We start from the raw sequence: 15,729 nt of genomic DNA, 5'->3' as shown, positions 1-15,729 counted from the left end.
CCGCCCGGGCGCGCCCCCGCGCCCCGCGCGCCCCCGCGGCGGGAGGGGCGGGGCGGGGCAGAGGACGCGCGGGGCGGGGCAGGGCGGGCGCTGTGCCCTCCTCTCCCTCCGCTCCCCTCCCCTCCCGTCCCCTTCTCTCCCCTCCCTCTCTCCCCTCCCCAAGGTGTTGGCGGCGGCTGTGGCGGGGACGCGCTCGCTCGCTCGCTCGCTCGTGCCCGCGCCGCCCCCCCGCGCCCGCTCCCGCGCCCGCTCCCCGCGGCTCTTCCCGGCTGCGGCGCCTCGGCCATGGCGGAGCTGAGCGCCGAGCGGCTGCGGGCGCTGCCCGGCAGCTGGAGTTACGGGATCAGCCAGGGCGGCCGCGTCTTCTTCATCAAGTGAGCGCGGGGCCGGCGCGGAGGGGAGCGGGGCCGGGCCGGGAGGGGCGTGCGGGGAGCGGAGGGGAGGGGGGGTGGGAGAAGGGGGCGGCGGGGCTGCGCCTGCCTGACTCGGTCCGTGTGTCCGTCCCCGCAGCGAGGAGGCGAAGAGCACGACCTGGCTGCACCCGCTCACCGGAGAGGCCGTGATCACCGGGCACCGCCGCAGCGCAGGTACGAGCCCTGCCCGGAGCCCTGCCCGAGCCCCCGGCCGTGCCCCGCTCCGCTCGGGGGTCTCGCCGAGCCCCGGGCGGGCTCAGCCCCCTGTCCCCTGGTCCCTCGGAGCCGCCGCAGCCCCCCGGGACAACTCCTGGTCCGCTCTCCCCGCACTCCGCGCAGTTGTTCGCCCCGGGCTGAGCGGGGCTCACATCGCCGAGCGGCCCCGCGTGTCCAGCTCCGCTCGGCAGTTCCTTAAAGCGCCTTCCCCTGCCCACGAGTTGTCCCTCCGAGCCTGTGCAGGGTATCTGCCTCTGCTCTCTCTGCGTTGCCTCGTATCACCCCTATAACGCTGTGTTGTTACCATTAGAGACCGCCGTGTTCCTCTCGTGCTTCTTGCTGCCTATCCCGTCTATTCACCTGCGTAGCATCCTTTCTCAGTTTGGCAAGAAACCACTCATCTTAATCCTGTTTGCAGCAGTACCTAGATTTAACAACGATAGGTACTAAAATGTAGAAGCTGATTTCACTAGTCACCCAGAAACCCTTTTTTCTGCCTTCACTTCCATCTAGGCTGAGTCTGTGTGGTTTCTAAGTGACTGAGAGAGGTGGAATAGGTAGGAGGAAAAGGGACTTGAAACATTAGAAATAACTTGGAGGGAGGAGGGTGGAACCAGTCTTTGCTTCTGCTGTTTTGTTCCACTCTGGAGAAGTAGCAGCAGGAGGTGCTGGAGGAGGAGGATTTACAGCAGACACTCTGGAGACCAGGAGCCAAACTCCGACTGCTGGAATTGCACACAGGCTGCATATGCCGCTGGGAGGTGGTGGAGTGTAGTAATAAGTGCAGTTGTTTTTATGTATGTAATCACTTGGATAATCGCAGGGAAATCTGCAAGTGAATTGGTCTATATCAGATTATTTGCTTTTTATGTTTGGTTAATACTCACGCATTAAGAAATCAGAAACAGCCTCTTAGAAAACTGTGGGCAGCCTTTCTTTTCCTTTTTTTTTTTTTTTTGAGTTGAGAATAGTTTAAAAACCACAGGTTTCTGGCTATTAGAACTCGGCAGTTTGATTTGCTGTGAAGGTCTGTTGTTTGTAAGAAGTCATTTAATGCTGGGAATGGAACTACTGATTGCTATCAGGCTCCTTTTGCTCCTGCTTTCAGTGCTCAGATTAAGAAACTGGCCTTCATCTACAGCAATATGCATGGGGGCAGATGTGCTTTGCTTGTTCGACACCAGCATTAGCTGAGTATTAATTCTTTTTTTAAACTGTTCCCACTGTCTCTTTTGGCTGATGGTGATTTCCCAGTAATTTTCCAAGTGTCTCATTTGTTTCTGCTGTTAAGTGCCTTCCAAAGGAAATGCAGTTTGCTTTTGAGTGTCTGGAGTATTGTATGTAACATAGCAAAGTTATCATCAGGTAAATTAAACTTATTTCTGAACACAAGAGTGAGGCATGACCTTGGGTATATTGACAATCATTTATTAATCAGATACCAAGGTGTCCGCAAACCAAATCTCTTTTTGTAGTTTCCCTCATTCGTGTGTATGTTAATGAATCTTTCCATACAGAGATATAATCAAACAGATTAATTATGGGGTTTATATCTTGTTTTGCTCTGACAGTTGTTTTGGAACCTGGTCAAAATGTGTTCAAATGACATATTCTCTTAAACAGTTTTTGAGTGAATAACACTTCTTTTGGAAGATGTATATTATGGTAAAGCTGCCTCTTAAATAATGCTGTAAGGCATGTATTAGGCAGCGAGGAAAGCTTTGTCCTCCATTATGAATTGAAGTGATTTTTATTCCTAGAGATATTCAATGCTGAAAAGGTATTTTTTTGCAAAGTTCAATAGCAGCCGTAAATACTTCTACTAGAGAGACTTCCTGTTTGCTGTACTTTGCCCTGTGCCATTATCGAAAGACACCTTGATTTTTCTTCTGGAGAAGACAGGAGTGAAGAAAATGCCAGACAGAGCAAATAAGCAATGAAGGGGGAAAAAAAAACAGACTGATTTTTTTCTTTTCTTTAGGAAATGCGCTTTTGTTTTTATAATTCAATGAGAGAGTGCTATGTATCAATCATTATTTTTATTAATTTGGGCAAACTTTTAAGGGTGGTGATGCATCTAGAGGTGCATAAATGTACCCAACATCTGCAGAACTTCCATTACATCAGGAAGTTGTTACTTGAGAAATTGGCTATTAGTGGTGTGGGGGTTTTTTATGTGTACTCCTAGGAGTGATAATAGAAAGGAAGAGATGTACCCACTTCCTCCACTAGATTAGCATTGAAAATTATTTTCATGTAAAATGAAATAGAGTTGTAAACACTGCGGGAACACTTGTTAGTCAGAACAGTGGTGGAATTATGCTAATACAGTGCTGATGCTCTGCGGTGTAGTTGGTATCGTGCCTATTAAGGTGCTTGTGACTTGCATGTAACTCAGTAGATGGATTTTTGTCTGGATCTCTGCCTTTCAGGTAGTTTGATGCTGCTGAAGTTCAAGGCAGAAAGATCTGGCAATGGCCATGAGTTCTAGTTACTGCTCAGAGGGAGGCACCTTATTAAATAAGGGCACACTTAGACCCTCATTGTTATTATTGGAGAATGAGAAATCCAAATCAGATTTTCATTCCTGTAGCTTCTCTGGGCTCGCAGAATTAAAACTGAGATGGTATTGTGAGTCAAGTCTGAAATATTTTTCATTGAAGTAAAGGTTTCAGCCTGTGGAATCAGACACAGTATTTTAACTACCTTGGTGTTAGGGAGTAGACCAGTATGTCCAGCATCATTTCAAAAGGTAATTGGGATGTTTTGCTGCTTGTTTTCCAGACTTACCCACAGGTTGGGAGGAAGCGTATACTTTTGAAGGTGCAAGATATTATGTAAAGTAAGTTAAATGTTTGTCACAATACTATAATTTTCAATTAGTTTGTCTAAATGTCGCTGTAATTTTGAATGTATTCCAAACTGAACTTAGATGTTACGCTGTAAATCCAAAAGGTGTATTCTAGCTTGTAATATTGTATGGAGCCCTTTGTTTACTGAATTCTGCACAGCTAAAACAATTTTTTGAGTTCTTGTGTTAGTACTTCTAATTAAAGCTCTTTAAGGATGCAGATTCAAATGCAATTTTTGCTGTGAGTGTAACCATCTAGCAAGAAATGTCCTTGCGAGTCAGAATACCTTGAATTGGTTTGGTTGACATTTGTGTGTGTGTATGGTCCTGCTGTAAATGCTTTCACAAAGGCAGACTCTTACTTCATCACTGGGAGAAGAGCCTTGGTTTCAGCCCTATTCTCTAATTACATTGTTTAAAGTCACACTGAAGGTTTAATTTGGCTGTTTTCTTTGCGGACCTCCTGCTTCTGCTTCTGGCATTGATTTTCATTATTTCCTTTGTTCCTGCTTTAGTATGTTTTGAGGAGCACGTTCACTGTGGTAGACTTGCTGTATGTATTGTCTTTTGAATGAGAGAGATGGAAATGCAGCTCTTATGCAGAAGTCTAGAGGGCGTATTGATTGGATCTGTACAAACTTCTTACAAGCTTTTCCTCTCCAGATAGTTAGACCATCCTTATCTAGAAAATTTTAAAGTGGCACCCTATGTGTATTTGTCAGATTAATATGCTTCTGTTATTTAAGAATTCCCAGGCTTTTCTCAGGCATTCAGGAGTTTTTACTCACTGTACTATGTGTTTGTTTTGCTGTCTTTAAATGTATAGTGTCATCAGTGGGATAACTTGTGAGTGAAAGTTGCCATTAGTCATAGAGGTTATAGGCTACAGACTATAGGATTTTTTGTGTCTTATTGTTGAGCAAAAGGTTGCTACTCTGTGTAAGATGCATTGTAGACATTGTGAGATGGCCATTATGTGTGTGTTGCATGGTTTATTTCATATAAGAGCATGCTTGATTTGATTCTAAGCAAAATTTAAAAAGATGTACTGAAGGATAATGCTCCAAAAATCTGATCAGAATAGGTGCTGCGCTTTCTAGCAGGGGACTGCCTGTTAATAGGTGATAGGCTTGTTTTACTGTTCTGTTCTGTCTTCTTGCAATGGGCAAGAAATACCCCAGATTGAGGACAGGGATTCACTAAGAATTTCACCTCCAGACTTCTCTGCAGATTATTGAATGAAGACAAGTGAAAATTAAAGAAAGCTGTGTTTGTGTGTGTATGCAATATAAAAAAGAAATTCTTCTAGACTTTGAGATGAAACTTGTTCTCATAGAAGAAGCCTATGGACAATGTGTTGGCTGCCTGTAGTAACTGGAAAATAGCGACTTGAGTTTTCTTGGAATAAAAAAAGGTGTGTGAACAGCTATTGTAGAGCAACTGGTGCACTTATGGACAAACCTAGGAAGTGGTAGATTGTTTGTGTACTCCTGTCCTTCTAAGGTCTTGTGTTCAAGGTGCTACCAAAACTGTTAGGATGTTCACTGACTTGATTGTTTTGGTGATAGCGAGCGCTAAATAGCTCAGTTTGTATTTGAAAGTTGTGCTGCATCTTTGAAAACGTTGCACAAACACCTCTCTGTGATTTGATAGATGTAGGAGGATAGCAGGGATAGTGCTGTCAGGCCTGCTGAAGGGTTCACGTGGTCTGACCAGTTTGGCATCCTTAGCTAAATACGTGTTCGTTGTGCAGCCTCCTAGGCTGAATTTGAATTTCTGCCCAATGATAGCTTCTCCTTGTAAAGCTGTCTAGCATTCAGCCCTGCTGGTGCTGGAGAAGATGTGAGAGCTAACATAGACAGGGTGACAACATTATAATCACTGTCTTATAATCCTAGGCAATGTAGCTCTGATTGATGTGTTGATTATAATAATTCTAATTGTCTGAATTTAAACTACTCTGGGGCTCCCTCATGAGGGGCAAACAGGGCGGGCTGTTGTGACCTCCTGCTATACAAGCACCCCCACATGTGGATTTCTGACTCTGTCCTGCTTGTTTGTGTGTACTGATTTGCTAAATATTAACATTTATAATGTTGATCGCAGCCTAATAAAACTATGTTATAAGTAAATATATTGAGAGCTTGTTTGTAAGTTACAGGGAAATGAATGTTAATAGCATGCTATTGATGGTTTCAGCCACCTGAAACTTGGCTTTTGGATTTCTGTGATGTGTCCGGTAAGAGAGTTAGACAAGAAGGACAGTCAAGTTTCCTGATCACATAAATAATTTGACCTAACTTCTGAGGCACAGCTTCAAATATGTGGGTTGAATAGAAATGTTTAACAACCTTGCTTTGTGGTAAGATCTTATGCTAGACTGTGTTTGAAAATAAAAACCTTTTGAAAATTATTCTTCTGGTTCTTTAATAATAGGTCTTCAGTGTTCCAAGTGGGTGTGTTGCTGAATCTATTACTGTGCTTTTTTTGGCTTTGATGTAGTAAACACTGTATAATCAAATTGGGATAATGTCGAGGAGATAATCGTCAGCTAAATCTTAACATTCCTTGGACTGGCATTTCAAACAGGTGACTCAGTATAGAGACTGCATTGAAATGTGATTATTTTAAAGGACACTGTATTTTTCTTGGGATGTGTATGCTCATTTTCAGAATAAGTAAATACTAAATGGTAACTATTTTACCCTTTTTTTTTCTTCTGCTTCCCTGACATTGAGTTTGTTCTAGTTTTAAGATGGAAAGATACACTGAAACAGGGATAGATAAGGAGTTCTTTCCATTGCATAACGTGGTTTTCTTTTGGCATAGGGTTGTATTAGTAAGTTGATGCTGGCTAGTACTTTGACCTTTTTTTGCAGGGGTGTTTTTTTTTTTTTTTTCTTTTTTTTATTAGTAGAATTCTGCACTTGCTAGTGACAGAATCCTTTCCCAGCATCCTTCTCATCCCTTCCAAATGCAAATGACCAAAGGTATTGTTTGTTATTTAGAGTTCTAAAAAGTGTAATGTGATGATACATTGTATGTGTCCTCATGAGGTGTAGTTCCACCGTTGAGGTGTTTTGTCTCTTTGGGAGTGAGAAAGTCTGATTTTATTTACTTGACATTAAACATGTGCACAGAAGGCCCTTCGTTGCCATTTGATGGGAACTCTGCCATTAAACTTTGCTGGAGTAATGCTTGGTTTGGTATTTATACAATAACTCCTTTTGAACTTTTACCCGGAATGTAGAGCTGTGTGACTGTAGAATTGATACATTCAACTATAACCTTTAATACTTTATCATCAGTTAACTGTTGAGTCTTCTACATTATGAAGTAAAGAAAAGTATAGTAAAACTTTTGAATTACAGCACAGCAAATTTGAGATTTTTTCTTTTGCCCTGCTTAGAATCCTTCACTGAACAATTTATTCGTGCTGAGTGTCTTGAGCGCTCATTGAGCTCTGAAAAGCTAAGGGTTCTATCTCCAAAACACATTTAAACTCTGTGGAAAGCTTAAGTTACTTATGTTATTTATAAGTGCACAAGGAAAGGGACCATGGGACAATCCCATTATGATATTTGTCAACAGAGAAAACAAACCTGGTCATGGGCTTCAGACTCCTCACCTATTAAGATCATCGAGAATTTTCAACTTGATGTTTTTAGTACCTTGTGATGACTTCATAGTCATAGGGCACCAGAGCACTGGTTTTTGAGCACCATAAAATTACATCAATATGTCTTTCTCTCTCTCTCTGTGTATTTATTCATATGTATATGTTTAAAAAACCCTTGCTGAAGCAAGGCATTACAAACCCTGTCCAAAGCTGAGGTGAATTCTGTTGCGTCAGATAGAGGTTTTGTAATGCTTTTATAGAGACTTTTTTATCAATGCAGATTTGTTTATTGTAGACATGTAGCTTGAAAATTGGGAAGGCAGGAAAAATTTATTAAGTGATTAAAAGGGATAAGATCTCTTTCAGCTTTGAGCTTCTATTGTTTACTAAAATAAACCTGTGCTCATTGAGAATTCAGCTATCATTTGAACTTTTGTCTTTTATGTGCATTCTAAAGATCCTTTCCCATTCAGCTGAGACTTCTTCCAAAAAAATTAGGGAACAACCAGCCCTGTTTGCAGAGAAGCCCTTTCTTGAAAGGGAGAATGTAATTTGAAAAAAATAAGAACAGATCAAACTGTTTTCCTCCAACGCTAAGAATCACAGTGTTCCTCCCAGAAATTCCTTTCTTTTTTTGTTGCCTCTAACCTTTATTTTACTAAAATAAAGGCTGAAGTTTATTCTTTTTCTTACATGGTGAGACCTCGAGGTCAAATAATGGCATATGCTCAGATGGGTGAGCTGGGGACACAACAACGAGCTATCCTGTGCCTTTTATAGTGAGCAAAGCTGTTCAGATAAGGAGAACTTTTAGGGAATGCCTGCAAATTAATTATTTATTTTAACATTTGCCTCTTTATTCCCCCAAAAATATTTTAAAAACAGTGCAGTGCTGAATCTGGGTGTGGAGGTGGAAGGATTCTAGGCACAGGAGGAAATGGGTGTGGGTCAGAGGAGAGGTGGGACAGCATCCAAAAAGCAGCTCACAGGTTGGATGTGGAAGGACGAGGCTGTAGGTAGTGGTGCACTGAAGGAGAATGCTAAAAGGGTGGGAGTAGTTGCAGAAGGGGAAGGAGTGAAGACAACTAGGCAGAAAGGAGCAGTGGCAGTGGCAAGTCAGTAAAGGGAATAGGAGTGGGAGCTGATTTCCTAGGAGCAAACTTAATGGAATTTCTCCCAGAGGGAAGGGTGGCAAAAGTTCACCCTGCAAAAACAAGTTGTCTGAGTCGTGTGCAGGTCTGGCAGGGCCGATTATCCCTGGCTTAGGAACCTGTTTCAAAGTGAGTCTGGGAGGTAGAATATCAAATGTTATCCTTAGAAATTACTGTGCCTATAAAATCTCTTTTTGACTGTGACGTCTGTGGTTGATATTTCGAGCTGTCGCCTTCATGAAGTGTGTTTCTAAATTGGGCAATACCTAAATGCTTCAGTTTTGCTAAGATAGACTTGAAAGCATGAGGAAACTTTCACTAAGATAGACTTGAAAGCATGAGGAAACTTACTGATTTTTTTTTAAACCATTACCAAGTTTTTAAACACTTGTAAGAATTAATGTATTAATTATTTAAAACACAAAAATACCTATATAGAAGTTGTAACATGAAATGCTGAAATCCACAAGAAAGACATGGAAGATATTCAAACCTTTTGATATTTTGATAATAAATTAGTAAATTAGTCTCTGGTTTTAGATCCTTGTTTCCAAAGTGGTAATATTTCTTCCCTGACTTGGGTCTTTATTGGTGATAGAGTAATAATAGCATATAAAGCAAATATACTATACTTGTACCACAGTGAAGTAAATTCCTACATTTTCTTTCATTTTTGCTATCCCCTATGTGTGAAGAATGGTAAAAAGCACAGGAAATGCTGATCAAACAAATTTTATGTAGGTGGTTGCTGCAGTAAATATAAAATGAATAAATGCATTTTTTCCCCCAAAACCTTCCATTCATTTGCTAAGAAAGATAACTGATGTGCCTTTTCACAAATGATTTTGGGGCACATACCAGTGTTTCATCTTCCAGTTGTGTCGGGGTGTTGCATGGGTTCTTTTACTTTTCCCCATCTTGGTTCCCATGTCCTGCAGCACTTGGAACTGAGGGACACTTCCAAACACACCTGAGCTGGCAGGCAGGTGACCCTTGTGAACTTTGCTAGCAGAGGAATCCACATGCTCTAGCTCCTGTTCGGTAGAACTTTTACAGGTCCATTTTACCTGGTGCCTGTTACGTTCTACTTTTGCTTTAAAGGAATTGCACCCACTTCTTCCCCCACCCCTGTGGTCTGAAGGTGTTTTGTTGTGCTGGATCAAAACTGGTGTCTGTTGTGGTGTTGCGCCAAGCCTGTTTTTCCTGCATATGTTTATGTTACACTGGCTCTTATTATAATGAATTACACTTTCATTAGACCTGAGATACACTCGGGTTGGCAGTTCAGAGCACTCCTCAGTTCGCTTCTGTGCGAGAGGGGAGAGAGCTCCTGCGAAGCTGGAGGCAAATGCTGGCTGGAAGCAAAGCTCCTCAGCCCTGAGTGCTGGGATTTCTGCCAGCGTGGTGCCTGTATGTGTGTCTTTTTCTGTGTTTCAGTAAGTAAGTACCTAAATTTAAACTCTCCTCTTTCCCTTGGCTTCTTTCTTTGGCATGTGGGAGATAACCTTTCTGCTGGCTTCACTTGCTCTTGCGTTTGGTTGAAGGGAAGGTGCTCTCTCAGGGTGATGTTGAGGGGGGGAAGAAGTTGCATCAGTAGCCACTGTCAGAAGTAGAGGTTTGGGGAACTTGACAGCACATAAGCACTCTAGTAAAACTCTCTGGGAAAGATTCCTACTTCCCAGTACTGGATAGGACATGAAGATCTGCCTAAATAGTTGGTTGAGAAGTTGCATCTTGCTGCTCCAGACCTATGAAAATTGAGCTGAATGCTCATTCAAAATCCATGAAGTGGGGAAAAGAAGGGTTTTAGATGGCATTTTGAATGCCTGTGTGGGATATGACTGTCTTGGAGCTTTATATAAGCTATTAAAAGACACTTGTTTATTCGGGAGACTCCAGAAACTTAGTTCTTCCTGGCTTTCTCCACTGTTATTTATTAAGAACAATTATTTGTAAGGAAAGCTGTATATTGCCAAGCAATCTAACCTTTAAAATCAGCTCCCTGTTTTTTCTTCTTCAGGAATCTGTTATAAATCATGTTTAATGGAAACAAATCCTTTTAAACTAATTTTGTGCTTTATTAACTGGAAACATTTCAGTGTGTCCAACCAGGTAAGAGAGGTCCTAGAAAGCAAAGGTGTTTTGAAAGCAGCATACCTGGTGAAGGTTTTGATTTCAAATACCATCTTTGAATTCCAGTATTTCCTGGAACCTTTAATCACCTTTACTACTTGCTGAGTAAGTAGGACAACTGAAAGTGCATAAGACCTGCAGAAATACTACTTTTGATTTTTTTTTTTGTGAGCTGTACTATTTGCAAAATTCTGTCCTTTTGTATTTCTTTTATTCTCTAATTTTGTGTTGAAGCTTGCATGTTATGCAGCTGCTGACCAATGTCTCTAACATTTATCATTTTTGAGAATGTATTGTGGGATGAGTAAAAACAGGTGACATGATCTTAAAAGGTTTTCCATGAGCTTGGTTTTTAAGATGGACAGAAATCTCACTTAAAAATAAAATTTTGTAAGCAGCAGGAATAAACACATGGTGCTCCCAAATGCCTGTGATGAAGAAGAAAACCTTTTAATCTGAATGTCTGAAAGGATAACTTGGTTTCTAGATGGCTAAGACTGCTGGGTTTTTTTTTTCCTTTGGTTGGTATTACATGTTGGCCACACCACTTCGTAAGGTTACTTTATTTTGTATTTTTCCATGTACAAGGAAAACTCTCCAGATGAATATAAAACTCTTGATTTGAAATCTCTGATAAGGTTTGATACAGAGGGTTGAAAAAGAAAATCGCAAACAAGAATGTCTTTGAGCAATCAGTGTCATAACATCAAGTGTTTATTTTAATGATGAATTTTAATCAGGGGAATGATGCAAGTTAAACCTCATTAGAAATTCATATAATCTGTTCTGATCTTAAATCTCTTATGGTACAAACTCTTATCTTCTCTGCTTGATGTGGGCATCAGCTGCTTACCTGGTCTGAAACAGTGAAGTTACACAAATGATACTAAAGGTTTTTTGCAATTAAGAACATTTTAGCTTTTACTGATTGATTCATCTTCTTTGTTGTATTTGCAGAGTTAAAAGAATTTTACCTTTAACCAATACATTTTTACTTGGTTGAACTGAAACCTGAAAATATCTCTAATACGATGAATTTTACTGCAGTAGGTCACTAACGTTACCCAGGAGGTAGTTGTTAAAATTGCCCTACACTGCATTCGAAGAGTTTGGGAGCCTAAACAGTTCTAGTCATCATCAGTGGGAGTCTTGGGCCATCTGTCTGTACTCTGTGGTCAGTCAAAAATACTGGCTCAGGATTTCTCATCTCTTTCCACAAGTACACCTAGGGCTGATGGACCTTGAGACAGCAGTCATGTGTTCTGATCTCTGTCTGCTTGTTTGTGTCCCTCCTTTTGCTCAACTTCAGATAAAAATGAGCTGACAATACTGCAATCAGCAAGGCCTCTTTATAAATCTTGCCTTGAAGTGGTGTGGAGAAGGAAGCTGAGTGCAAATTGTGCTAACACTGTTGGAAAAGGTGTTTTGGCTTGTATTTCCTTTTGTACTGAGCCTTGTATTTCTTTATCTGCAACTCCTGTCTGTCTGACAATTCAATTACTGAATGAAAGGGGCTTTTTTTTCCTGGAAATTGAATTTAAAACTTTCCCAGGTTAAAACTTCCTCTGTAGTGATTGCCATAAACAGGGTTTAAGGAAAGTTTTTTCTTCTTAAGAGCAGATAAACTGACAACCAAACCATTAAATTTGCCTAATTTTCTAGCTGAATATATTGCACAGTACACAGTAAACAGCATAAAAGGTGATGTTTTAGAATTATTTATATGAGTCATGCCTAGTAGTGTGGTAAAGTGACTTCTGTTTAAATATAATGACAGATTATCCTTCTGGCCCTGATGTTACCAGTAGTGCTTTTATATTTGACATATATAACAGGACACATGGCTCTTTATGCCTCTTTGAAGGACCACCACTCCAAGTCTCTTACCTGGAACATTTGCATTTTTATTCACTTTCAAAATATCATCAGGAAAAATCTGAGCCTTTTCCTGAAGTGTTCTTTATTTTTGTATTCTAAGCTAAACATTTTGCAATGTGCTTCGGAATAGAGCTCACCCTGTGGTTTTTGTTCGACTTCAGGTGAGAGCGCCAAACCTGTCTGACAAGAAATTCGGGATTTCTGTTGCCTCTGATTGCTCACTTTGTGGTTTAAAACAAAAAGTGCTATCAAATTCAGCAGTCAATTCAAATGCCTGTGCTTTATCCTCTTCATTATAATCTTTTGTTTGGGTGCCTGCTGCTTCAAAACAATTTTGAGCTCAGATATGTAAGTTATATGAAAATCTTACCATTTTGTAGCTGAAAAAGAAGTAGAAGTGAGACATAAGTAGAAAACAATCTGTTGATTAAAGCAGTGATGTCCTATTAGCCTGTAAATTGGGTTTGTTGTGTTTCACAGCTCTCGATGCTTTAAGCAAAGACTGTATCAGGCTGAGAGTTGGAAATACCAACATCTTGGTTTTAAATAAGAGGGGGAGGAAGTCTTTTGCAGTCGTTGCTCAGTGATTGAGTTGTTTTTTCTTTCCGACTTTTAGTGATGCTGTTTGTAAGTCGTTAGTGCAGGCAGAGACTTCTCAAACTTTTAATGGGGATTGAAGGTGCCGTCATTTTTGACGGGTGTTGCAATCGTTAACTTCTACAAGAGCCCTTGCATTTCCATTGTTTCATTACTTTGTTTAAAATACTGCCTTGTGCAATTGGAAATAGGGTTTTCAAAGACGTTCGGGTAACTTAAGGGTTTTATTTATTTTTTTTTCAAGGAGGGGAAAAAAATAATCTGGCATTTGTTCAGAACCTGTGTCTCGTGGTTTTCACCAGGCCTGGTATATAGGAGATTATGTTGCTGGCAGAGTGAATCTGTAAAGGAAAAATGTAAATGCTCACTTGTTTGAAGATGTGTTAAACAATTCTAGGAAAAAATTGGAGTAGGATTTGCTGACTGGCTCTTGTATTCCTATGTAATTTCTTTGCCGCAGTAGGGACCTAAATTGTAATGAGTGGAGGTGAGTAGGTTTTGGATTTAACTGCTTAATTCATCAATTGTCTCTTATTAGAACTGGAGTGGGAATGGTCAAAAGCAGAGCTTATGGGGAATGTTATGGTTTGGGGTTTTTTCTGTCCAGATTTGACATAGTTATGTTTACCACAACAAAAAATCAAATGCAATGCAGACAAAGCTGTAGTTGGCAGCTGTTAATTTGTTTTGATCAGAGACAAATATCTCAAGTCTTCTGATCAGTTTATTTTCTTTGAGCTCAAGTAATTTGGTTTCATAATAGTCAAAAAGCCTGTCTGCACCACTGGTTTGAAAACAAAAAAAAATTAGGGATTTATTTATATCAGAAAAACAACTGTCTCCAACTCTGTCTCTTCAGTTCTTTTCTTCTGCTGTTTGACCTTCTCTTTCTCTTCCTTTTTATTTTATTTCTGTTTATGTGCCCTTATTGTTCACCCTACTATTTTCACTGTTACTCTGCTTGCTTCTAGCACTGGTAGCTCAAGTAGTGTTAGACATGATCTTCCCCAGTTGGACTGCATGCCAGATTTTCCTAAGGGGAATGTAAATACTGTGAGGTCAGTTCAGTATCAAATGCCTGCAGCCTGAAATGAACTCGGCAGGATTTTCTGCTGTTCAGTCAAAATTAAGACCTGCTCAGGATACACTGCTAAATATTGAAAAGTCAAGACTTTAAATTATATATTAAGCTTTACAGATTTTTTTTTTTTTTTAACTTTAATTAAGCTTACTTTTCTTCCCCTACAGTTAAAGAGTGTGCACTAGGGACAAGTCACTGTAACTGTAGTAATTAACAAATATGTTTAAAAACCTCCCTATATGTATTGATGGATTAGATTACTTGATTTATTTCTAAAAATGATGAAGGGGTATATGTGTGTGCATGCTCACCTGCAACATATTTAATACAGTAACACTTAAAGCACTGAACTAATGTGCTTTTCATTGCAAATACAATTTCTAGCCCATCTATTTCTCCGTGTTTGTCCTTTACTTCTCCCTTTCTCCCTGGTAAAGAATGGTGGGGAGAAAGGACAGCAGTAAACTCACATGGCAGAGCAAAAACAAATTGCTGTTTATGACTTTCTCCTGTACTTCACAAAAACCTGCTGGCCATTCTTTTGAGAGAGGATTGCTCACTGTGTTTCCTTTAGATCAGTGGTGCTCTTTAATTGGCCATATGATGGTTTGAATGACTTGCATCTGAGTACTGCCAGGGACCAGTACTTCTCGTTTTACAAGGAGTGGAAGTATAGACTAAGAACTGAATTGAGGGGTTTTGGCTTTGTAGTGCTGCTGCCAGCAGGTTGACATACTTTAGGCCTATTTGTCTTTCAGACTGTTGTCTGTGAAAGACTGGCTGCTATTAGTTTTGGCAAAGGAATCCATTTAATTGATGACATTGAAGAAAAAAAAATCTCTGAATGTTATTAGGCAAGTTGGGGGTGGAGTTGGTTTTTGTTGTTTTCTGTGTGCCATGCCATGGCAAAACTGGTTCATTGGTCATTTATCTCCAGATTTCCAAGATGTCATGATAATGTCTCTGTGAAATGACAACACTCGTGGCTGGAGAATTTTTTGCTTTCTTTTAATCAAAGATGTTTTATTTTTGTGAGGAGATAAATAGTGTTGTGGTTGTTAGATAAGTCCAAACTGCTTCATAGTGTTTTTGTTATGTTGCTGGTACAGTTTCACCAACATATCTGTGGGTTTGTTTGGGAGACTTCATGATACTCAGATAAAGAAATATTTGATTACTGAATACTGTGCTATGATTTTCTTAATGGATTAAAGTGAGTATTGAGAATAGCTGATAGAGGTATTGATTAAAAACTACAATGTTGAACTGAGAATAAAACAGATTTTAAAGTGGAAAGTATTTGTAGCTGTCATGTAAGCAAACTGTTGTTAAGTTGAAATGAATACGTTATGAAATGGCTCATTCTGAAGCAAAGATAAATGTATTGTGGAATGTAAAGCCGTCCTTCAAGAATGGTACTAAAATACAGTTCTTGAACAGTTTTATTAATACTTAGTTTTGTGCCATTGTACAGCATTTTTTTACTAGAAATTATTTACTTGGGAGATCAACATTACATATCATTTCTCTCTAAAAATGAAAAGCATAAACACCTGTGTGCTGCTAGGTCACTGCTTAAAGTACTCAAGTGAAAATTCAGGTTATTGAACGTGCAGTAGTACAAACAGCTCATCTATCAATTCTGTGCTTGCTTTTAAAATGAAATGAAAAGCTATTTTTGTTACTTAATCAAAGGAATGTGTGCGTGGGTTTTCTGTAGTTGAAATGAAATGATGTAATAGTAATTTCTGAAGTCCATTTGAAAATGATGGGAATTTCATCAGCAGAAT

General features: G+C 40.1%; 1 protein-coding gene across 14 annotated transcripts in view; it reads left to right on the top strand.

The window, feature by feature from the left end:
• The first annotated feature begins 239 nt into the window (after positions 1-239).
• The window catches only part of PLEKHA5 (pleckstrin homology domain containing A5), a 163,100-nt gene continuing 147,610 nt past the window's right edge, over positions 240-15,729 (top strand). For all 14 annotated transcript variants that reach the window (XR_007629916.1, XM_050323612.1, XM_050323623.1 and 11 more), the window contains exons 1-3: positions 240-374; positions 511-587; positions 3,414-3,471. Coding sequence is in view for 13 of the 14 variants with exons in the window: in XM_050323612.1 (XP_050179569.1) it covers positions 286-374; positions 511-587; positions 3,414-3,471 (224 nt within the window). In the remaining variant the exon portion in view is untranslated. The remainder of the gene's footprint in view (positions 375-510; positions 588-3,413; positions 3,472-15,729) is intronic.

The sequence above is a fragment of the Myiozetetes cayanensis genome, unplaced genomic scaffold, assembly GCF_022539395.1.
Source record: "Myiozetetes cayanensis isolate MyiCay16 unplaced genomic scaffold, myiCay2020 scf3, whole genome shotgun sequence".
Lineage (NCBI taxonomy): Eukaryota > Metazoa > Chordata > Aves > Passeriformes > Tyrannidae > Myiozetetes > Myiozetetes cayanensis.
This window is presented reverse-complemented; position numbering and strand designations above follow the sequence as displayed.